Source organism: Dipodomys merriami, unplaced genomic scaffold (assembly GCF_024711535.1).
Source record: "Dipodomys merriami isolate MVZ:Mamm:240054 unplaced genomic scaffold, mDipMer1.0.p SCAF_184, whole genome shotgun sequence".
Classification (NCBI taxonomy): domain Eukaryota; kingdom Metazoa; phylum Chordata; class Mammalia; order Rodentia; family Heteromyidae; genus Dipodomys; species Dipodomys merriami.
In genome coordinates this window covers 629,090-653,032 of record NW_027203204.1, presented here as the reverse complement: position 1 = coordinate 653,032, position 23,943 = coordinate 629,090, and the positions used below count along the sequence as shown (strand labels likewise).

At 52.1% G+C, this 23,943-nt stretch overlaps 1 protein-coding gene across 1 annotated transcript in view; it reads left to right on the top strand.

Annotated features, from left to right (window-relative positions):
• LOC138830117 (slit homolog 1 protein) overlaps window positions 1-23,943 on the top strand; it is a 147,215-nt gene that overhangs the window by 89,128 nt on the left and 34,144 nt on the right. Inside the window, exons 5-20 of the mRNA XM_070026523.1 lie at window positions 7,021-7,092; window positions 8,515-8,586; window positions 9,169-9,240; window positions 9,588-9,751; window positions 10,865-11,012; window positions 11,411-11,482; window positions 11,900-11,971; window positions 14,283-14,354; window positions 14,985-15,128; window positions 18,821-18,984; window positions 19,574-19,597; window positions 19,742-19,886; window positions 21,165-21,239; window positions 21,433-21,576; window positions 22,733-22,876; window positions 23,185-23,351. Of these exons, the coding sequence (XP_069882624.1) occupies window positions 7,021-7,092; window positions 8,515-8,586; window positions 9,169-9,240; window positions 9,588-9,751; window positions 10,865-11,012; window positions 11,411-11,482; window positions 11,900-11,971; window positions 14,283-14,354; window positions 14,985-15,128; window positions 18,821-18,984; window positions 19,574-19,597; window positions 19,742-19,886; window positions 21,165-21,239; window positions 21,433-21,576; window positions 22,733-22,876; window positions 23,185-23,351 (1,751 nt within the window). The remainder of the gene's footprint in view (window positions 1-7,020; window positions 7,093-8,514; window positions 8,587-9,168; window positions 9,241-9,587; window positions 9,752-10,864; window positions 11,013-11,410; window positions 11,483-11,899; window positions 11,972-14,282; window positions 14,355-14,984; window positions 15,129-18,820; window positions 18,985-19,573; window positions 19,598-19,741; window positions 19,887-21,164; window positions 21,240-21,432; window positions 21,577-22,732; window positions 22,877-23,184; window positions 23,352-23,943) is intronic.

Below are 23,943 nucleotides of genomic sequence, written 5' to 3'. Positions count from 1 at the left end.
AGGAGGAGGAGGAGGAGGAGGAGGAGGAGGAGGGGGAGAAAAGGGAGGAGGGGGAAGAGGAGGAGGAGGGGGAGGAGGGGGAGGAGGGGGGAGGAGGAGGGGGAGGAGGAGGAGGAGGAGGAGGAGGAGGAGGAGGAGGAGGAGGAGGAGGAGGAGGAGGAGGAGGAGGAGGTGGCATCAGTGCAGTTGGGTGTTTAGAAATCACAAAAGTGAAGAGGGTCAGAGTTCAATCTGCCATGTCTCCAGAGGCGATTCCCAGGCCACCCACAGGCGCTTGGGCATCAGGAGTTTCCTGTGACAATGTAGGCTGGACAATAGTTTCCATCTGGTTTGATTTTTAGATACCAGGACCTGGCAGAAGATGTTTGAGCGTTGATTCTGTGAGTTCTGCGAGGTGGGGCCAGGAGGGAGGGCAGGAGCGAGTTCAGGGTCACAGAGCGGCTCAGCCGTTGGTAAGGGGAGTTTGAAAACTTCTCAGCAGTCCAATTGTCACCTTCCAAGCTTCTGTTGCCCAAAGAGACAAGCAGGTTGGCACCAGACTTGTTCGAGCCAGCTCCTGTCCCTTGGAGACATCCTTGGGGTGTACCGGGGCACAGCCACAGGCTCCCTCTGGCCTGCTGCTGGCAGAGCAGAGGGGAAGGGCAGGAGGGGGGAGGGTGACAAGGAGACCTATGGCTCAGAAGACGAAGGCTGGCCAGAGAAGCTCTAAGGCCTGCTCTGGGTTCTGTCATGTTGGGGGATGGGGTGACATCACAGGAAATGGCTATGGTGGGTGGGGCCTGTGGCCCTTCTCCTGCCAGCCGTGAGTCCTTCTGACAAGGCACCCTGGTCTCCATGGCCTTTTTGTCCTTGCCCCTGCCCAAGCTTGACTTCTGAAGAACATTCAGTACTTGCTGCCACATGGGGGCTGCCTCCCATGGGAGCCCCTGAGACTTGGGTGGACACAGACTTAGTCCCTGCTTTGAAGTTGGAGCCTGAGGCAGCGAGTCAGCTCGGTGTTTTCAAGGTGGTTCTTACCACCTTGAAGATGAACTGGAGGCTGCCACTGATTGGCATATAGTGCCCACGTGCACGTGCCACCCACACAAGGATCATCGGCTTCCCCGAATGTCTTCCCATGGACTGGGAGAGTGGAAGGGGATGGGCAATGGGAGACTTCGCTCCCCTCGGAGGTGGGAGGCAGAGAATCTAATGAGAGCTCTTTAGGACAGGGCAGAGACAAAGGAGGGTGGTCTCTCCTGTCTGAGGGGACATCTGTGTCCCCAAGTCTCACCTAAGGCTCTGCTGATCTTCTCCAAAGGAGATATCCTGCAATGGGACCAGGAGTGCAGAGGGGCCTGTGGGGCCCTGTCTCTAATTCCCTGACTTTACCAGAAAACACATGAGAGCTCATTCCTGCCTACCTGCTGCCCACCCTGGCCTCTATGCCAGACAGCGTCTCCTCTGCCAACCCCAGCAGGAGCGCAGGGAGGGCTTGTTGGACCGTCAGAGGAGCTGGTCATCTGCCCAGCCCCTGTGCAGGTGAAAGGCCAGGGCAGCTCTTTCCTCTCTCCACCCACTGGGGTGACAAGGTCCAAGTTGTCCCTGACTCTCCCCCAACCCAAGGGGTAGAAGTTGGCACCTGCTGCTGCCTGTAGCTTTGAAGTGCTGGCTGGGGGCAGGGGCTATAAGTGGTTTGTTTTAGGCCTAGATGAAGACATGAAAACATCCTGAGACTCAACCTGAGGATGTACCAGTCATTTGGGTAACCGGCTAAATGCACATTCCAGGAAGTTTGCATTGGCTAGCAAACATCTGGCAACATCAGTACTGCTGGCCAAGTTGCCAGTCCTGGCTGTTCAGCCACTTTCCCTGGAGTCCCGGAAGATCATTCATTATTGATTGCAGTGGTGGGATGCTGACCACCCCTATAGTCTGGGGCACCTACCCTGGGAGGCCAGGGTTGTTGGGAATTCCTCCTGGGTCTCTCTCTTGAGGTCAGGTCAGTAGAACCCATCCTAGATCCTTACCCCCCCTCTCCCCCCCCCGTCCACTTCCCCATTCACAGCCCTGAGGGTCCCTGCTCCCGTGCCCCCCACAGGGCTCTAAAGACAAGGAATGACAGAACACAGGCGGGCAGCTCCAGCACTGCCTCTGCGAAGGCGCAGGGCAGGGGCTGACCAGGCCAAGGCTGTCCAGCACCCCCGTGGGGTCTGACTTAGGGTAAACGGCCAAGTGGCTGAGCAAGGGCTAGGAAGGCAGAGCTGAGTCCAGCCTTGGCAAGAGCCGAGCAGGAGTCCCAGCGGAGCCCCACTGATCCCTGTAGAGGCTGGGCTGCAGCAGTGACCTGTCAGGTTACATGAAGGAGATTAGCAGCAAGAACATGGGGTCCTGGCCTCAGCCCCCAGCAAACTCCTATTCACCCTCATAGCTGTGGGGTGTGCAAGAGAGGGACCCGGAGCAGGATATCTAGGACAGTTCCAAGTCAGGGAGGGGCTGGCTGTCCCTTATCTGCAGGGGAAGGAGGTTGGCAGGGGTCCCAGGACACTCGGCACTCAGTGGAAGCTGCTGTTGGCAAAGCCCTTGGCTTTGGGTGATAGGGGTTCTGGCCAGGCAAGGCGGGGTCTTTACAGCCCCTCACATCCCCAGGAGTGGGCTCTCCGGTACTCCAGCTCCTTCTCTTCCCTGGGAGGTCCCAGGACAGTTACTCACCCGCCTCAGTGGCTGCCCAACCCCCGTTCTGGGGCACCCCCTCCCCAGGGTATTTTGTCAGAATTCAGGGAGGAAAGAAGTAGGGTCACTGTGATATGATCCACAGTCTCAAGTGCTAGTTCAGCGCTTCCCTCCCTCTTCATGGCCTTCATCCTGTGCTCCTCAGCCCTGTCTGGCAGAGCAGGTGCTGGGAGCCTGTGGGCACAGGTAATGTGCGGTGGCCTCCTGCCACGCAGAGCTGTCGTCTGTTCCAAGCCTTGCCTTCTTTTCTCCACATGTGGCCTGGTCTCTAACCCCTCGTTCTGGTCAGAAAGTTGCAGAGAGATTGAGGCAGGAGAATCCTATATGGAGCTGCTGGAGTTCAATTCAGTTCAAAATCACTGAGCCCGGGGAGGGGGTGGGAGCGAGGGTGGGCTGGAGGGAAAATGAGACAAATGAAGGAAGGGGGCACAAGTGTGACAAGAAATGTACTTATCTTACTTATGTAACCGTAACCCCTCTGTATATCACCTTGACAATAAAAAAGGAAAAGAAAAAAAATTACCGAGTCCCTGGGATACAAAATGTGCAATGCCCCCAGAGCTGAGGGGAGAAAAAGAGATTGTCTTCGGGAGATTGTGATCTGGAGCAGGCGATGGACATTACACTCAGCACACATGTATTTCACTATAATCTTGGATTGGTGCTAAAATGGAAAACAGGGGTTTCTAGAACCAATAGGAAAGGGAGCAGTTAGGGATTAGGGGAGGTGTCTAAGGACTGAGATATGAAGGTGAATAGGAGTTTGCTGGGTAGCAAATGAAGGAAGTAGAGTCCAGGCAAAGGCCCTGTGGCAAGAGTGTTCTGGAACTGGAAAAGTGTCATAGGTAGAATTCAGGTCTCCATTCCATTCTGCAGAGGAGAAAACCGAGCCATGAGAAGATGACTTGCTCAAGACATGACACACGTAGCTTGCTGAGCTCAAGTCTCTACTGTGACATATAGTGTGGCATTGTCCTTACTCTTTTCACTGTCCTGCCTGTGACCTCTTTTCTGAACTGTCTGCCTAGGACTCTGTATCCTCTATCTTCCTCCTGTCAGGTCAAACTTTTCTGAGTTTGATCTGGTCCCCTCCTGTTCTGGGCTGTCCTTTCTGTCCCCACAAACCCGGAGCCATTCTCCTCACTTGTGGGCCTGTGTCAGGTCATCATGGGAGGAGGGGATAAAAATGAAGGCTTGGGGAGATGGGAGAACGGTGAGCCGGGAAAGGTGCACTTGGTGCTTTGTGGGTTTCTGTGCAGACCAGCAGCAAAGGGAGACTGGCGACTTAATTTCAGTCAGGTTTGGCAAAGAGGAGACAAGGATGGGCCCCGCAGGAAGCGGACAGCCTTGGGTGTGGGAATGAGGTTGAGCTCATGTCCTGGGAAGGCTTCTGGCGCCCCCTAGTGGTCCCTCTGGACGCAACCAAGAAGCCGTAAGGGAAGGAGGGACAAAAGCCAGTGTTTCCTATTTGCTAACTGGAGTCCCTGATATAAACAGGGCTCTTCAGCCAGTGTCTGGGCCATGGCAGAAATAGGAATTCAACTAAATTCTTCTTGCTGCAAGTTCAGGGTCTTTCCACCATGCACTTCACTAATGCATGTTCCTGAAATTTCTAAGGCCTGCTTTGTTTTCCTTTGTTCAGGGGGTGGGGCTAGATGTTCTGGAGTTGCAAATTGTTTCCTTTAATCACCTGAAGCAGGAGAGAGAGAAACTTCCTGCTTGGGGCTGCCTGGCCAGGGTTGGCATGAACTTACCCAGTGAGGTCAGCTCCTACCCACCCAGGACTCTCATCTTACCCATTAGCTCCTGGTGTCCCACCCTGCATGCTTACCTGCCTAAGGGGTCTTGTCTTTCCTTGGTAATCATTGGTACCCCAGAGTAACATCTGCAGAGCCATCAGAACACATCCCTCTGGTCTATCCCAGTGTCTTTCCACCATACCCATTGTGCTGAGTTCTGTCAAGCCTCACCCAGCCCCAACTGTGCTCTTATCTACCTCTCCCTACCCTCTGTTACACTTAGTTCCTAGTGTGAGGACTTATGCAATTGCTTTTCCTGACCTACACTTTGGTGCAATGCTATTATAAGAAACAGGCACTTGAAACCCATTTATTATAAGGATCTAATTATTGATTAGACCACACTGTCATTTTTTTCATAAAGGCTCTTGGGAAAATTCTTGCCTCATCTGAGCTGTGCTTCTGAGAAACGGATCCTCTGAAACGATGTGTGTCTGGTAGATGCTGCTAACTGGCCAGTTCCCCCCGTTGCTGGCTTGCAGAGGGCTCAGGGGGCTCAGGGCCTCACTCTGCGTGGCTGGCCATGTGTGGTCATGTGGTCCACATGTTCTGAGCACCCACCATTGATTTTTCTTCCTTTCATCCCATTTCCCCCTCCTGCTCTCTTGCTGTTTCGTAAATCCCCGCAAACCACCTTAAAGCCTTTATGGAACAAGTTGGGTCTTGATCAATAGACTAATCAATACAAATAAAAATCCTTCCTGGCAGGGTTGTGGTGAAGATTAAGTAGAATAATGGATGTGAGTGGTACACAGAATTCCCTCCCAGGCTCAGCCCGAGGGTGGATGCTGGCTGGGGCTGGCGTGAGACCCCTGGAGGTCTCATTCCCTGTACATCCCCACTTTCTCCTGGACGTTCACGCTCCCTTGTCGTTCCCCTGTGACAGGCTTTCCCCTGTCCCTGCTGCTCTGTCCAGTTTTCACCTTCCCTCTCAGATGGTAACATCACCACCCTCCTCACCTCCTCCCAGGATAGAAAGTGCCTGCAAGAGCACCTGACATAATATGTGTCCGAGTCTGTTCAAGTGGCTGTACTATAACACCATAGGCTGGCTGCCTGGTAAACCACAAACACTTATTTGTCCCATTGATCAAAGATGCATTGTATTCATAAACTGACACATTGAATTGAAATGCTTTTGTACAACTACGTACAGATAACCTTTTTAAAGTTACATACATAGACTGGATCCTGGCGGCTCACGCCTGTCATCCTAGCTACTCAGGAGGCTGAGATCTGAGGATCATGGTTCAAAGCTAGCTCGGGCAGAAAAGTCCATGTGACTCTTATTGCCAATTGATCATTAAAAAAGAGCTGGAAGTGGAGTTGTGGCTCAAGTGGTAGAGCAGTATTCGAGCACAAAAGCTCAGTGACAGAGTCCAGGCCCAGAGTTCAACTCTAGGACTGGAAAAAAAAGACCACATAAATACAAACAAAAAGCCTTATTCCTCACCATACTGGGCATGGAGATTGCATCCTGAAGGCGCTAGAAGAGTTGGGGTTTGGAGAGGACCCACTTTCTGATTCACCAATGATACCTTGATGTGTCCAATGGTCTCTCTTCATATTAGCAGGGAGATGATCCTACACATGGGGCTCTGGTGTACTACTTTCCTTGGAAGGCCACGGGCTAGCACCATTATGTGGTGACTAGGCTTAGACCCAGGAATCCAGGGATGGTATATACACATTCAGACTACAGCATGTGACTCTGAGTAGTCTGCAAGGGGCACGTGTGGTGGTGGGGGTGACTTAGAAACCTTCTGGTCTAGCCTCATGCATTTGACAAATGAGGAAACAAGACCCCACAGCCAATGTGGAAAGGTCAAGTCTCTAGTACTGTCGTAGCTGCATGACATCTGTCCATTTTCAGCTCGTCTCCCTGTCCTCAGAAGCTCTCAGGGCTTCTCACTTCCTGCAGTCGACATCCTGAATGGCCACCAAATAAGCATTCCTTACTCGGTCATCCGTGGTTTACAACTGATCACTGCAAAACACAGTGGCTTCAGAGTGGGGGGCTTTGGCTCTGTGAGAGAGTGCTGGCTGAGCTTGGATTCCATCTGCAGCCCCCCCAAACAAAAACAAAGGCATGATGGCTTGAAAGAACAGTAGACATCTACTCAGTCTGTGTGGGCAGCCGGGCGGTTGTGGCTTAGGGATTTTTTTTTTTATGCAGTTGGGGTAGAGAAGCCAGCTGGGGCCGACTCCACCGGCTGTGTGGGCCCTGGTGGGACTGGTCTCTGCTTCCTGGCTTTCTCCTTCCAGCTGCAGCCCTCTGCCCAGAGGAGAAGGAGCTGAGAGGATGCTCCCTTTGGGACAGCCTCATAATTCATTCACCCACCGATCCATCCATCCATCTCTCAACAAGTGCTCACTGAACGAGCACTGTGTACAAGGGTGTACAAGGGCTCCTCCCAGGTGCAGCATGTGGCCACTGTAAAGCCCACCGTGGGTCTCTGGAAGCATCTGTCTCCTGATCATTTTCCTCTCTTCTGCTTTGTTCTCTCAGGGACCTAAGTGAGAATGCCATCCAGGCCATCCCCAGGAAGGCTTTCCGGGGAGCCACTGACCTCAAAAATCTGTGAGTATAAGCCTGGGAAGGAAGCAGGATACAAGGGTCTGCGGCCACCCTGGCAGTATACGGGGGTCTAACTCCCTGGGTTGTGTGGTCCAGGCTTCCAAGGAGCCAGCCTGAGCTCTGAGATGGTGGGCCCTTGCACAGGCTTCTAGAACATTCTGGAGAGCACAGGCAGCTCACAGGTTCAGTTCTGTGTGGAGGTACCAATGCTCCCCAGTTCCTTGCTCACCTCTGAGTAGGAGCTGGGTTGAATCTTTTACAGTCACATTTGCATAAGCTGCAGCAAATAATGAGCTGCCTGTTTTCTCATAAGCTTGTTCTGAGGTTTAAATGAGATAGGGTACTATATACATTTTGTCAAATGCTATTTAAATGTAATGGATTATTGTTATTATTTAAGTTTATTTTGATCCAAATTTATCATCTCCCCAAGGTCCATAAGCATAGCAAATGCCTGGCATGCTTGCCACACACACCCTTCCCATGACTGAGGCAGGCATTGGTAATCTATCACCACATTCCTCCACAGAGCAACACTCCAGGTAGCCAGTACTAGTCAATCTTGCTTGGCACTTGAAGGAAACTCACCTGCAGGCTCTGTTTGCCATGGCTTCACTGTTACTCTTCATTTTTCAGCTGCCAGTACCCTCTAGGTGGTCCCCAAAAGTATGGGGGAGAGGTCACCTGCTCCCCAGGGTACATGCAAGTGTAGAAACAAGAATATAACTTTTGGCTGGCACTAGTGGCTCATGCCTATAATCCTAACTACTCAGGAGCCTAATTTGAGGATCTGAGGATCTGAGGATTGAGGTTCCTAGACAGCCAAAGTAGGAAAGTCCCTGAGACTCTTATGTCCAACTGACCACCAGAAAACTAGAAATGGAGCTGTGGCTCAAAGTGGTAGAATGATATCCTTGAGCAGAAAAGCTCAGGGACAGCTTTAGGCCCCGAGTTCAAGCCCTACAACTGATGGATGACAAAAAGAAAAAAAAAGAATATAACTTTTATTTCTATTACTTGAACTGAAAATAAGAAATCAACTTTTTATTAATATTTACTATTTGGATGGAGGTGTGGGCCTAACAAATGATTGGAGTCATGCCTCACTTTAAAAAATAATGGAGTGCTCTGGGGCTGGGAAGGTGGCTCAGTGGTAGAGTGCTTGCCTTGCATGCATGAGACCCTGGGTTCAATTCCTCAGCACCACATAAGCAGGGGGGAAAAAGCCGGAAGTGGCGCTGTGGCTCAAGTGGTAGAGTGCTAGCCTTGAGCTGAAGAGCTGAGGGACAGCGCTCAGGTCCAGAGTTCAGGCCCCACAACTGGACCTCCCCACCACACAAAAAAATAATAATAATGGAGTGCTCTATCTGAATGCTCAGACACTGTGTACCTCTCATCTAAAGTCCCCCACTCTCTGCTTTACAGACAGCTGGACAAGAACCAGATTAGCTGTATCGAGGAAGGGGCCTTCCGTGCCCTGCGGGGGCTGGAGGTGTTGTAAGTAAAACCCAGGGAGATGAAAGGGCTGTGAAGAGCCCGGCAGAGGCAGGGCACGGCTGGGCACCCCTGCAGCTGGAGCCGGGGTGCACTAGTCTTGAAGATCGGGGTGACAGCCTCCAAGGTCACCCTGGCAACTGAGAGCTGATACGTTTCACCCGCTTAGGGTGAAGCCCCGTGCTGCAGAGTGTCTGATAGGAAGATTGGATGCCAGCCCCTTCCTGCCATTTCCTCTGAGTAGCTAGGCCTGGGTCCGGGGTGCATCAGCTCATGAGCTGCTTGCTCCCCCTGCTTGCTCTCTGTCCTTCAGGACCTGAGAGCATGGAGCACTCCGTCACTGTCCACGCTCGCAGCTTTCCCTGTCTGGTGGTGGGGGTGGGGGGAGGTCCGTGTCTTATGCTTTTTGGGGTAGCCCCTTCATGCCCACCCCAAGACTGGTCCCCCTGGAAGACCCTCTTCATGGCTTCCTCTCCATGGGCCATGGTACCTGGTGTGAGGGCTTCCCTGTTCTTAACAGAGGCCCGGCCCCATGACTCTGTCCTGCTGCGCAGGTACTAAATGGCTGCACTTCCTCCCTCTCAGGACCCTGAACAACAACAACATCACCACCATTCCTGTGTCCAGCTTCAACCACATGCCCAAGCTCCGGACCTTGTGAGTCTGTTGCAGGGCAGCGGGGAAGCACCGGGGGTGGGTGGGAAGGAGGTGAGGGCTTCGCACCGGGGACAGCGTGTCCACCTCCTCAGTCCAGAGTGACTGGAGTGATTGGGGGGGGGGGTTCTGTGTGAGCTGGGTGAGATGAATTCCTGCAAAGAATGCTCCCCTTCCCCAGAAGGAGCCGTGGGGGGCTTCTCATTGCTGCAGGTTGCCTTCAAGTTGGGGCTGAGCTGCACAGCTAACTGGTGTGGATGGCATGGGGGCACACCGGGGCTTGGTCCCTGGCCTGGGCCAGGCAGCAGGGTAGGGTCCAGGTGGGTGGTGAGTCCCCTGTCTTCCTGCAGCCGCCTGCACTCCAATCACCTGTTCTGCGACTGCCACCTGGCCTGGCTCTCACAGTGGCTAAGACAGAGGCCAAGCATTGGGCTCTTCACCCAGTGCTCAGGGCCCGCCAGCCTGCGGGGCCTCAATGTAGCTGAGGTCCAGAAGAGTGAGTTCAGCTGCTCAGGTGGGTGCAAGCCCCACCCAGCCTTCACCTACCTGCTCATAGCCTCTGCGTGTGTGTGTGTGTGTGTGTGTGTGTGTGTGTGTGTGTGTGTGTGTGTGTGTGTGTGTGTGTGTGCATGAGTGCATACGTGAGAGGGAGAGAGAGAAAGAGTCCTGGTACTGGGCCTGGGCACTGTCCTTTTGCTCTTTTGCTCAAGGCTGGCTCTCTCCCACTTGAGCCAAAGCTCCACTTGTGGCTTTTTGCTGGTTAATTGGAGATAAGAGTCTCACAGTCTTTCCTGCCCCAGCTGGCTTTGAACCACGATCCTCAGATCTCAGCTTCCTGAACAGCTAGAATTAGAGGTGTGAGCCACCGGCTTTGCCCACAGCCTTTTGTCCTGTCCATTGCTGCTCCTCTGCCCAACACATATTTATACCTTCTCTTTTCTGATCAACCCCTACCCAATCTTTCACCTTCTGTTCTCACTGTCCCTTTTGACCCCCCCCCCCTCCTGTCTCCTCTCCTCTCCCCTTCCGGACATCCCTTTTGCTTCTTCTTTACACTCTCTCCTTCTGACATCTCCCCTCTTCCCCATTTCCTCCAGCCTCTTCCCCCCCCCCCCCCAGCACCTCTTCCTCTCTCCAGTGCCTCACCTCCCCCGCCTTGGCAGGCTGCTGCACTGGGCTCTCTGTTGTATCTTCTGGGGAGCTAGACCCCTTAGCCTGGCCCTTTCCTCTTCCACTTGAGGTCCTGATGAGTCCCTCCTTGTCTGATTTGGGCTCCATACTATAGCCAGAAAGGTCTGAAAGAAGCCACACACAGGCAGCCTCCAGAACCTGTGAGAGTCTGTAGTGCCTTCAGTCAATGCCAGGCCCCAGGGGTGACACAGATGAAGCCTAGAGCTTCCTTCAAGATTCTAGGCCAGGGTTTGCTAGCACATGCCTTGCACGCGGGCACACACCTGCCTGAGGCCTGCTGGGTGCCAGGTGCCCACGGAGTTACATCGAAGTTCCATCTCTCATGTCTGCCCCCTGGTGAACCCCTCTGGTTCATCCTCCTCCAAGCCCCCACCCTTGCCCATCTCCCCGGCCGGGGAGGGAGGTGCTGACGTGGCACACCTGGCTGTTTCTGCAGGTCAGGGAGAGGCAGGGCGTGTGGCCACCTGCACCCTCTCCTCCGGCTCCTGCCCGGCCATGTGTGCCTGTAGCAATGGCATCGTGGATTGCCGTGGTAAAGGCCTCACTGCCATCCCTGCCAACCTGCCCGAGACCATGACGGAGATGTGAGTGCACTGGCCCTGGGCTGCTTTGGCTGCGCTGACCCAGGACCCTCAGTGATGAATGGAGAAGATGCTTGCTAGAGGCTTGGAGACTCTAGGGGGGGGGAAGAGGAGGAGGGGGGAGGGACTTCCTCAGAGGTCCATCTGTGCAGCCCAGCCATGTGGGCCTGCTAGTCTGGCTTTCTCAGCATTAGCACCTTGGTGGGCCCCTTTTGATCTTGGGAACTGGGGAAATGGGGCTCCTTTCAGAGGGGCCTGTCTGCCTCCTAGGAGGCAGAGGGGAACAGAGCAGGGCTCAGAGGGACTCGAGCCTTGTGTTTGGCTGGTGAGCCTAACAAACCTGCGGCAGGCCAGGTGACCTGGGCCCTTGTGCTATTTCTCTGTCCTGACATTCTCTGCAGCCGTCTGGAGCTCAACGGGATCAAGTCCATCCCCCCTGGAGCCTTCTCTCCCTACAGAAAGCTGCGCAGGATGTGAGTGCCTTCCTCTGCTTCTCCAGGAGCTGCATGAGATGCAGGGGCCTGGACCGGCCTTCCCGCTTCTGAAGCTGTGGTCTGAGGCTGGGGACCTCGATGATGCTATTGCCTTGTGGGGTTGTGGGGAGGCCTGGAAAGGGCACCGATCCCAAGTCTGGCTCTTGCTAGGCTTGTCACCCTCCTGTGTCAGTTTGAGTAAGTATAGGAGCAATTAGGGAGCTAAAGAGGAGATAGGGCACCCTCCCATATAAGTGTGTCCCAGGCACCTGGGGCTTTCCACTGCAAGGGGAACTGGCCCCTGCCTTTCTCCTTTCAAATAACCTCATGCCCTGCTCCCCAGCTGGGATAGAGAGGGGAGCAGATGGCTGTGAGGGGCTGAAGGATTCAGCTCCCCTTTCTCTTTTTCCCTTGCAGAGACCTGAGCAACAACCAGATAGCCGAGATTGCACCTGATGCCTTCCATGGCCTCCGCTCCTTGAACTCACTGTGAGTAGTAGGGCTGCCATGCCCAGTGCCCCCTCCTCGTGGTGTGCCCTCTGCAGAGTGAAAGGAATGAGAGAATTAAGGGCTGAGTGCAGGAAACCTAGGCAGGGCCGTTGCCCTGACAACGGAGATGCTCTCTCCACCATGGTAGGGATTTCCCCAGAATTCCTTGGGGCTGTCATCTTGGCCCTGGAGAGGCCTTCCCCAGTCACCTATAGGGCAATAACCACCAGCTCCAGATACAACACCTGCCACCCCTTGTTATTTTTATCCCAAATGTGCTGGTGGTAAGGAGACAGTGCTTTCCTCCACCTCTGGTGAAGGTGCTTGCACCCCAGGTTTGCACACTTTGTCTAGCCAGGATGCCCAGCAGGCAAACAGGATCCCTGTGGAAGGAGCCATGTGTTTCTAATAGGAACAAGTGTTTCCAGCTGCTCTAATCTGTGACTGCATATACTAGAGGCCTGGCAAGTAGAACAGGGTGCCACCCCCCCCCACACACACACCCTTGGGAATACAGCAAGCCACCAGCTCTTCTGCCCTCTACATAAGACTTCTTCTCTTGGAGTAGAGTTTAAGGTAGACAGTGAGACCAGCTATGAATGGTGACCCTGAAATTCAGCAGTGTACAACCTACACAGCTGTTCACAGCCTGATCATGAATCTCTATCATTGGCTGAGAAGACCTGATCTTAGAGGTAGCCTGCCAGAATGTATTCACATCTTCCTCCAAGATGTGAAAATGATTTTCTTCCCTTGGATTGTGCCAGTCTGAAGGGATAAGAGGGGGACAATAACCTGTTTATGTGGGTTTCTATCACTCTTAAGTAGCTGGTCACAGCCAATTGCTGAGGCACAAGAATCTGCATGGTGAGATTATGTCAGCAAACATCAGCATCTATGTTCACCTATGTCAGCCCTGACCTTGTTTCCCTGACTCAACTCCTGCTCCCTCCTCCATTTTATTCTTTACACAGAAACACAGATTACACAGCATCTCTGAAAGGCTTCCTGATGCTTGCTGCATAAAAGCCAAGCTACTGTACCATTTGTTTACCCCACACCAACCTCACTGGCCTTTGGAACACTCCATATGGGCCAACATGGATCCTGCCATGGGACCTTTGCTCCTGATGGGCCCTTTTTTAAAACAAATCTTTTTTTTTTTTTTTTTTGGTCCAGTCGTGGGGACTGAACTCTGGGCCTGGGCGCTGTCCCTCAGCTCTTCAGCTCAAGGATAGCGCTCTACCACTTGAGCCAGAGCGCCACTTCCGGCTTTTTTCTTTTTTTGCTTATGTGGTGCTAAGGAATCGAACCCAGGGCCTCGAGCATGCAAGGCAAGCGCTCTACCACTGAGCCACCTTCCCAGCCCCTAAAACAAATCTTGAAGCCATGTGTAAAGAAACAGCATACAGGACTTTTATTCCAACGAATGGAGGCTGATTATGACACTGGGAATAGAATACACTCTTCTTCCCCAGCCCCTCTGATGTTTTCACTGTCTGCCCGAACCTATTCCTTGCACAAGTCTTTTTTTTTTGTCTGTCATGGGACTTGAACTCTGGGCCTGGGTGCTGTCCTTCAGCTCTTCAGCTCAAGGCAAGAACTCTACTACTTGAGCCACAGCACCACTTCTGGTTTTCTGGTGGTTAACTGGAGATAAGAGTCTCACGGACTTTCCTGCTGGGCTGGCTTGAACCATGATCCTCAGGTGTCAGCCTCCTGAGTAGCTAGGATTACAGGCATGAGCCACTGGCTCACTGTGCCCTGTTTGCAGTGGTTGTTTTTGTTGTTGTTTTTTTTTTAATTTTGCTATTTTTTCTAATTATGTATAGAATTATTTCATGTTCAGTGCAGAAAACTTTGCAAATACCAAAGTGTGTGTGTGTGTGTGTGTGTGTCTTGCAATCTCACTGCTTAGATTTCTATTTCACATGCAATCTGCCATTCTATGTTTTTCCCCTATAAATTCTCTGACAATATTGATCCTGTTTATGGGACTTCCTCTTCCTGTTTTGGATCCTGGACCAGATTAATTTCCCATCAGGCTCCCTAGACGGGCTGTCTGCAGGCTTCTATAGGGTTCCTGTGCAAGGGGCAGGGCCCTTCTGCAACTGTCCTCCAGCCCAGAGGTGGCTTCTGTGCAGCCTGGGACCAGGCTGCCTTCCTGAAGACACATTAGCACCACCTGCTGGCAAGAACCTGTAGCAAGTACACAGGCTAGGATGCTGGGTCTCCGTGGAGTGGTCCCTGTGTTGTGGGGTCTCCAGGTAGGCTGCCCCCTGACCTTTTCTTTCTGCCACCTTTTCTCCAGGGTCCTCTATGGGAACAAGATCACAGACCTGCCTCGTGGTGTGTTTGGAGGCCTGTACACCTTACAACTCCTGTAAGGACCTGTCCCAGGAGGTCTTTGGGTGGGATCTTCATTCTTCTGCTCCCCATCTTCCTTTCAGTATCTTTGGGGTACAAGGCTTACTTGAGCTAGGAGCCAGGAAGATAGGCCACGAAAGTTGTGCCACAAGGCCCTAGAACTTCAGAGGTCTAACTAGGAAGTAGAGGCAGGCTCAGGGCTACTCATAGGATGCCAAAGCCCAGAAGTTCCTGAGGCACAGCCTACAATCCTGGGGTGCCCAGCATGCTGGGCACAGAGATGTCTCCTGCAGTAAGTCACCCAGACCAGCTCAAGCATTCAGGCAAGGATTCTCCCTTAGAAGCAGGAATCACCCAATCCAAACACTCTTGCCTAGCCCCTAGGGACTAAGAAAGAGGAGCCCCTAAAACTGCGTTTGGAAGGGTGAGCTGGACCCCTGTGTGCTCCTAGAATCTTAGTGACATCTCTAGCCATTCCTGAGAGGAAGAAGCAGGTGGCCTCTCTGTGTGAAGAAGTGACCTGTTCCATGGGCTCCTCCCTGAGATCACTGGCGCACACAAGGCCAGGGAGGTGCCAGGATGTGTGAGGGGTCCTGTCCCTGCCTCTCCCCTTCCCTTCAGCTCCTGGCCCTGGCTTTGCCCACAGGCTCCTGAACGCCAACAAGATCAACTGCATCCGACCCGATGCCTTCCAGGACCTGCAAAACCTCTCGCTCCTCTCCCTGTATGACAACAAGATCCAGAGTCTCGCCAAGGGCACGTTCACCTCCCTGCGGGCCATCCAGACCCTGTGAGTCTCCTCCTTCTCTCCTCTTCCCTCCTTCCCTCCCTCCCTTCCTGCAGCGGGACTTTGGGCACATTCACTTGCTTCTCTGAGTCTCCTTTTTATTTATTCAGGAAATGAGGAGTTGTCATGATATTAAAGGAAATGTTTGTACAGAGTTTAGTTTGTCAAAAATGTTTCCAAAATGCTAGTCAGTTATGGCTAATAATGATGACAGTGTTACTAATGTAGCTCATTGATTGATTCTAAGACATAACATCCCATGTAAACAGCTCTGAAATTAGGACGTCTGCTGGAATGGATAGTACCGCTCATTGGTAGCATTCAACTCATCCCTCAGAGCTCATAAAGTAATAATGCATCTTGCCATTGACGATGGCAAGTCAGATGAAATATAGTAATAATACTGATGATGGAAATGAAAAGCTAGAAAGTAACAAATCTAGTAATTTGTCAGAATTCTTGATTATGGAAAATTGCAAGCATATTAAAAGTAGTAAAGTGAGTCCACAAATAACTACTCCCGGCTTTGCCTTCCAGTCAGTCTTGTCTTATTTCTGCCTCCCCCTCTTCTATGCCACTCAGTGTGTGTGTGTGTGTGTGTGTGTGTGTGTGTGTGTGTGTGTGTGTGTGTGTGTGTGTGTGTGAATACTGGATATTGAACTCAGGGCGTAGGTGCTGCCTGCCCCTTAGTGTTTCCACTCAAGGCAGGTGCTCTACCATTTGAACCAAACATACCTCTACTTTTGTCTTTTTACTGGTTAATTGGAGATAAGAATCTCACGGACTTTTTTTGCCCAGACTGGCTTAAAACCATGATCCTCAAATCTCAACCTCCTGAGTGCCTAGGATTACAGGTGTGAGCCATCAGTGCCCAGTTTCACTCCATTGTTTTGTTTTGTTTTGTTGGCCTAGGCACTGTTCCTGAGCTTTTGTGCTCAAGGCTAGCACTTTGCCACTTGAGCCTATAGCTCCACTTCTGGCTTATTGGTATTGGAGATAAAAGTATCATAGACTTTTCTGTCTCGGCTGGTTTCAAACTGTGATCCTAAGATTTCAGCCCTCTGAGTAGCTAGGATTACAAGTATGAGCCACTGGTACCTTGCCCTTCACTTAGTATTTTGAAGTAAATCCCAGACATCATTTGTATCTATTTATCTTTAACCTCATCTCTAATAGGCAAGGATTCTTTTTTTGGTGGGGGGGAGATCCGGTTGTGGGGCCTGAACTCTGGGCCTGGGTGCTGTCTCAGCTCTTCAGCTCAAGGCTAGCACTCTACCACTTGAGCCACAGTGCCACTTCAGGCTTTTTTTCTTTTTGCTTATGTGGTGCTGGGGAATTGAACCCAGGGCCTCATGCATGCAAGGCAAGCGCTCTACCACTAAGCCACCTTCCCAGCTCCTAGGCAAGGATTCTTTAACAATACAAATGGGTACTTGGGGCATAGCTCAGTGGTAGAGCACTTGCCCAACATGTGTGAGGTCCTGGGTTCCATGTCTTGCACTTCAAGATAAACAAACAACAACAACATTACTACGGCTAAAAGCTTAAAATTAATTCCTTGATCTCATCAAATAGCTAGTGTTTGAAGGTTGATGCGTCGGGATTTAATAAGCCCTCTGCAATGACTGCTAATACTAGTTGATGTGTCCCTTGAGTGATTTTTTTTTTATCCCTAGGTTTATATTTCAGTCCATGTGCTCAGGCTGTTCATCATGGTGTAGGGATATCTGGTGGACAGCAGTGGGGGTGGGGAGAGAAAGACAGAGAGAGGGAGGGAGGGAGAGGCCAAGGACAAGATACCACTCTAGTGATCCATTTCCTCCAGCCTGACCCCACAGCCTTGGTCTCCACCTTCTCCCTAAATAGCACCTCCAGCTGGAGACCTAGTGTCACAGCACATGAACATGGCCTGGGGGAACATTTCATTTCAAGACATGCTATCTGTCTCCTTTTGTCCTAGTCATTTACTTGTTAAAGACATTGTGACACTCACTATGGGGTTTTCCACAGCCTGGACTTGGTCCTCTAGTTTCCTTATGTCTTTAACAGATTAAACATTGGATCCAGGAGCTTGAGTCTCGGTTCAGGTTTGATCTGGCAAGAGGATTTGATAGGTAGAGGTATAGACTTTCATCAGGAGGTCTGATGAAAGTTGTTGTCCTTTCTGTAATAGAAAGGTATAGTGGCACTGTCTGTAATCTCGGCTATTTAGGAGGTAGAGGCAGGAAGTATTTTGAGTTCTTCAGCTCAAGGCTAGCTCTCTACCACTTGAGCCACAGCACCACTTCCGGCTTTTTCTGCTTAGGTGGTGCTGAGGAATCGAACCCAGGGCCTCATGCATGTATGAGACACCTTCCCAGACCTGGGGTTTGTTTTTTTTTGAGGCAGGGCTTCTCTGTGTAGCCCAGACTTACCTCAGACTCCTGCCCCCAACTCCTTAATGGTTAAATCACAGGTGTGGGTCACTAGGCCCAGCCCTTGATGCAGTTCTGATTTGCATTTCCTGCCATATTTTGGATCATCTACATGTAGCCTGGGGATCCAGCATCTACCTCCTCCCTGTGCAAACCAATAGCTTAACATGGGAGTAAACGCTGGGCTGGATGCAGAGTAGCAGGAGGGGCCTGGTTCACCTGGCAAAGCTGAGAGGAGCCAGGACTCAGGCATGAATCAGGGAGAAGGCTGGGCCAGGAGAAGCTCTGAGCAGGGTCCTAGGCTGTGATGGATAGCAGAGAGCTGCCAGGGTCTGGATTGAGCTGTGCAAATGCTGAGGGTTTGCGATTCAGCTGGCACTCCCAGCAGGGAGTGGGATGAATGAAGCCAGTGAGTCAGATTCCTGACGGCATGTCCCTCAGATGGAGAAGCTGACCCCTGCTCTGCTTCCGTGTCCTTTGGGAAAACACCGGGTCAGGTGAAGGACTGGGGCAGGGATACTCCTCCCTTGGTGTCTCAGCTTAGACAACTCTAAGCAAGGCATGCTGGGTGGGTGGTATCCCACACTCAGGTGGACTGGCCAACTGCTGGCATGGTTCTGATGTGGCCAATCATAACTGCTGGGGTCGTCAAGGTACCACCATGTGGTCACTTACATAGCTGCCATTGGCTGCTCCCAACACCATCACCACATCATGGTGGGGGACCAGTATTGATCTCTGTTTCCTGTGTCAAAAGACTGCCTATGAACTGCTCTAGAAGAAGCAGCCCAGAAATGGTGAGTCTTTGTGCAGCCCCAGAGACTCTGATAGGCCCAGCCTTGCCACCTGATCCTGTTTGCTCTCCCAGATGATGGCTGTGGCTGCCCAGGTCTGCAGGACCTGGGTCCAGGGTCCAGGGCTGCTGGGGAGAACCAAAGGCCACACTGGGCATGCTGCCATTGCCACCCTTTCTAAACCTCCTTGTTCTCCTGGAGGCCGTGCTGGTGTTCTCTTCAGACTCTGGGTCCTTCCTTCCTTCATGCTTGTGAAATATCCAGGGTTTGACAGTGGGGAATTGGAAGCCAGCTTTTTCCTCTAACAAGTCCCAAGCCCCAAAGGTCCTTCCCCGATGTGATGTAGGAGATATCTCCATAGGTCTCAGGGTGACCCCTGGCGGTCAGCAACCCCCTCTTCTCCCAAGGCCAGCCCCAGGTCTCAGCCTTAGATGGCCACACGTGCTCAGTGCTGGTCTCTAATGACTAATCTGCGCCCTTCTGACAGGCATCTGGCCCAGAACCCTTTCATCTGTGACTGCAACCTCAAGTGGCTGGCGGACTTCCTGCGCACCAACCCCATCGAGACCAGTGGGGCTCGCTGCGCCAGCCCCCGGCGCCTGGCCAACAAGCGCATCGGGCAGATCAAGAGCAAGAAGTTCCGGTGCTCAGGTAGAGGCTGCCTGACTGCTGGTTCCTGGGCAGCTCCAAGGAGGGTCTCCCTGGGCACTTTAGAGCCTTGCTGACCAATGGGAATGGCTGTCTGTCCCACCCTTGATTTTACTACAGACTTACTGAGGGCCCAGAGAGAGTGTCCAGGCTGCCTGCTCCCAGGCCAGCTCTAGAGTGTCACTGCTCTCAAGTCCCACAGGACATTTAGGAGACCTGAGGCATTGCACTGAGATAGAAACTTCCCCCAGACCTTGGGGTGACATGTCCTCAGCACTTTACTTGATCTCTGGTGGGGGACCGTGTGGGTTGGACTTCTGAGCCTGGATCTGGTCCTGGGGCCTGATGCCACCCTGGCCCAATATCCTTCTTCCGTGTTGTCATAGTGTCTACCTGTACCATTACAACTGAGAGGCTTAACGGGGTGTGATGCTGCCCAGCACTGGCCTGGGCACAAGTGCTCTGGAAAGCCTTCTGTATGCAGGGTGGATGGGCTGCGATGGGGGAGGGGAGATGCAAGGCTCCAGATGCTTCCTGGGCTAGGGGTGGGGCCTGATGCTCCTGCATTGTGTGTCTCTGTTTCTCTTCCCAGCCAAAGAGCAGTACTTCATCCCAGGTAGGAGACTGAAGGGACCCAGGCCAGCCAGGGATGGGGGACGATGGCAGTGGGTAGCCTGGTTAAGGACCTTGGGCGCCCCTGGGGTCACCACAGCTGCCTGGAGACCATCCACATCCTTAGCCCAGCCTGCCTCTCCCACAGGCACCGAAGATTATCACCTGAACAGCGAGTGCAGCAGCGATGTCACCTGTCCCCACAAGTGCCGCTGTGAGGCCAGTGTGGTGGAATGCTCCAGCCTGAAGCTGTCCAAGATCCCCGAGCGCGTGCCCCAGTCCACGGCCGAGCTGTGAGGGCCTCTGCCTGCCCGCCCTGCCCAGCGCCCACTGGCCCTCCCCACAAGCTTCGCCTTGCTCTGGGCCAGCACTGTTTTGGGGATCACCCTTAAGGCTCTCTGTGTCTGCTTCTGCTGCTCTCAAAAAGTCCCTGAACCAGGGGTGGCTTTTTCACTGAAAATTTTGTCTTTAGGGGACATGATTCCCTTAGCCAAAGTTGGAGCTTATGATGTCTTTGATAGTTCTTTATCTAAAAATATGAATTACGTTGGGTGTAGTGATGCACACCTGTAACCCCAGCTTTCGGAAGGCTGAGATAGTGGGATGGCCAGTTTCAGGCCAACCTGGCATATAGCAAGACCCTGACGCAAAAACTAAATGAAGAGATGGGTGATGGTGGCTCACACCTTTAATCCTAGCTACTCAGAAGACTGAGATCTGAGGGTCACAATTCAAAGCCAGCCTGGGCAGAAAAGTCCCTGTGAGACTCTTATCCTTAACTAACCACTCAAAAACTGGAAGTGGAGTTGTGACTCAAAGTGATAGAGTACTCACCTTGAGGAAAAGAGCTCAGGGATAGCGCCTAGGTCCTGAGTTCAAGGCCCACAACCAACAACAACAACAAAAAATCAAACAAAGAATTTGTGTGTATATATGTGTGTGTATATATATATATATATATATATATATATATATATATATATATATACATATACACATATAGTCTGTATACAGAGATACCTAATTACATATCATTTATATGTATGCAAGTTTGCATGGAATTTTTTAAATGTTAAAAATATCCTCTTGAAGCTGGGCACTGGTAGCTTACACCTGTAATCCTAGCTACGCAGGAGGCTGAGATCTAAGGATCACAGTTCAAAACCAGCCTGGGCAGGAAAGTCTGTAAGACTCTTATCTCCAATTAACCACCAGAAAACCAGAAGTGGTGCTGTGGCTTGAAGTGGTAGAGTGCTAGCTTTGAGCAAAAAGAGCTCAGGGACAGCTCCCAGGCTCTGAGTTCAAGCCCCACACCAAAGAATAACAACAAAAAGTCCTCTTCACAGACTAGGGGTATGGTTTAAATTGTAGAGCACTAGCACACATGCGCACACGTGTGTGTGCGCACACACACACACACAAACACACACCTATTTACCTCTCCCCCAGTGCCAGGCTTTGCTGAAGAAGTCCTCCCTGGAATCCCTCTGTTTGAACCCCGTAATCTCAATGGGGAGCTGTTTTTACTTCCCCTCTTCATTGGTGTGTATTTTCTTCCATGCCTCTTCTAGGCGGTTGAACAACAATGACATCTCCATCCTGGAGGCCACAGGGATGTTTAAGAAACTTACACACCTGAAGAAAATGTGAGTTGCTGGGTAGTGCATGGGAAGATGCTTGTCAGGATGCTAGACCGAAATGAAGAGGAAAATGCTGGGACAGGGGCTCCTCCTGGGGGCGTGAGGGGCTCCCATGCATGGTGGTGGTTGGTATGGGAAGGGAGAGGGCTTCCGCACACGGGTGATTAGCATATCACCCCCCTCCCCTCTCCTCCTGCAGAAACCTGAGCAACAACAAGGTATCAGAAATTGAAGATGGGACATTTGAGGGCGCGTCCTCTGTCAGTGAACTGCATCTGACCGCCAACCAACTAGAGTCCATCCGGAGTGGCATGTTCCGGGGTCTGGATGGCCTGCGCACCCTGTGAGTGCAAATATGCCAAGCCACAGGGTGGGTGTGTACTCCAAAGGGAAAGGGTGAGGGTGAGAGGCAAGTGCTCTACCACTGAGCTACAACCCCCGCCCTACATCAGCAGCTTTAACCACCATCTACCATATCACTGCGATCGATTTTGACAATTTACAATTTTTAAATTTTGAGCAATGACACGATTAGTATCTTTATCACAAATCCAGAGTCCAGCTACAAGTACTCTCTTACGAAGATGTCCTCAAGGTAGTTGAGCTGGTAGAAGCAGAAAGTACCTTTGTAGTCAGTGTGTGTGTGTGTGTGTGTGTGTGTGTGTGTGTGTGTGTGTGTGTGTGTGTGTGTGTGTGCACGCATATGTGCTGGTACTGGGGTTTGAACTCAGAGTTTCTCATCCTTTCTTGGCTGTACCAACGTAGTGCTCTACCACTTGAACTGCACCTCTACATCTGAACTTTGGCTGGTTAATTGGAGATTAAGAGTCTCATGGACTTTTCTGTTGGGGTTGGTTTCAAATTGAGATTCTCAGAGCTCATCCTCCTGAGTAGCTAGGATTCCAGCATGAGCCACCAACGCCCAGCCATCTAACCAAATGCATATCTAGGCAGTTCCCAGGTCATCATCTTCCCAGCTGTGCATGAAAGGACCCATTTCCCCACATCTTGTTCCCCACATCATCATCATCACTGTTATTATCACCATAGCCTTAATTCTTCCTCAGTTTGACAGGTAGGAATTTCACGCTGCTTAGGGGTCATCTCTGCTTGTGGTGGGGAATTAAGCCAGGTCTCTGCGGATGGACAGAGTGGGTTCCAGATAGAGGCAAGGAGAAAGAGCATTGCAGAAATATCCTAGCTAAGCCAGGTGTGGCCTAGAGATGGGGAGCAGCCTGGGCCACAGGGAGTGAAGGCCCGACGCAGGGGCCTGAGCTATGGGATGGAGAGGAGAGGCGGAGCCATGGTATACCTGGAGGCAGGATGCTCTGGAGGCCAGCACGGGTGTGCACGGGCCCTGGCAGGTGTGTCACGGCTCGGTGTCTCTATAGGAGCATCCTGAACTAGCTGGTGGTGGCTATCCCCTCGGGACCCAAGCAGATGGAGGGGGTCCAGCCCAGGGCTCCCCTCCCCTCTTATGACCCTTCCCTTCCCCCCAGGATGCTGAGGAACAACCGCATCAGCTGTATCCACAATGACAGCTTCACAGGCCTGCACAATGTCCGCCTCCTCTCACTGTATGACAATCACATAACCACCATCTCCCCCGGGGCCTTCGACACCCTCCAGGCCCTCTCCACGCTGTAAGTCTTGGCTCCAGGAGACCTGCAAGCGGAGGGCTCCTGAAGGTGCCACCTGGACCCCAGGAGCTGCCATCATCTCCCAGAAATGGCCTGGGGTCTTACCTTGAGGGAGGGGTAGAACATGGCTTCCACACATTCCACTTCTGTCTCTGCTTCCGAATGCCGATCCTCTGGGCAGCTGTCAGTGGGCTGGGAAGAAGTGTTGAGTGGACAAGATGTGGCAGATCCTATGGTGGTGGGCAGGGAGGCCTGGGCCTGGCTACTGAGACTGGCAGGGTGTCTTCATGGCCGCCTCTCGACTTTTCCAGAAACCTCCTGGCCAACCCTTTCAACTGTAACTGCCAGCTGGCCTGGCTGGGCGACTGGCTGCGGAGGAGGAAGATTGTGACAGGGAACCCGCGGTGCCAGAACCCAGACTTCCTGCGGCAGATTCCCCTGCAGGATGTGGCGTTCCCTGACTTCAGGTGTGAGGAAGGTAACTCATGGCCCCGGGCGGCAGGGAAAGGGCGGCAGGTACGGAGGATGAGGGGTGGTGGGCAGCGCCTTCTTGGAGCCCTGGGAAATGGGGTAAGGTGGGGCAGGGGAGGCACTAGTCCTGGGGAAGGGCGAGAGATGCCTCTGGCCAGAGGTGCCTCTGATTATAAAGCCAATAACATGCATCCCATCTGCCCGCCTGTCATCCTAGCTATGCAGGAGGCTGAGAACCAGGATTGTGGTTCAAAGCCAGCTTGGCCAGGAAAGTCCGCGAGACTCTTACCTCCAACTGATCGCTAAAAAGCCAGAAGAGGAGCTGTGTGTGGCTCAAATCTTAGAATGTTAGCCTTGAACAAGAAAACCTCAGGAATGACACCCAGGCCCTGAGTTCAAGCTCCAGGATAGGCACCAAAATAATAATAATCATAATAATAATCATAATAATAATAGCAGATGTAGATAGAAGGAAGAAACATTACCTATACCTCATTACTCAGGGAAAGTCACAGAAACGTTACAGTATATTTTCTTTGTGCATGTTTAACTCAGATCTGCTCTTGGGTGGCTACTTCAGGCTTATGGGGTCATCCTGT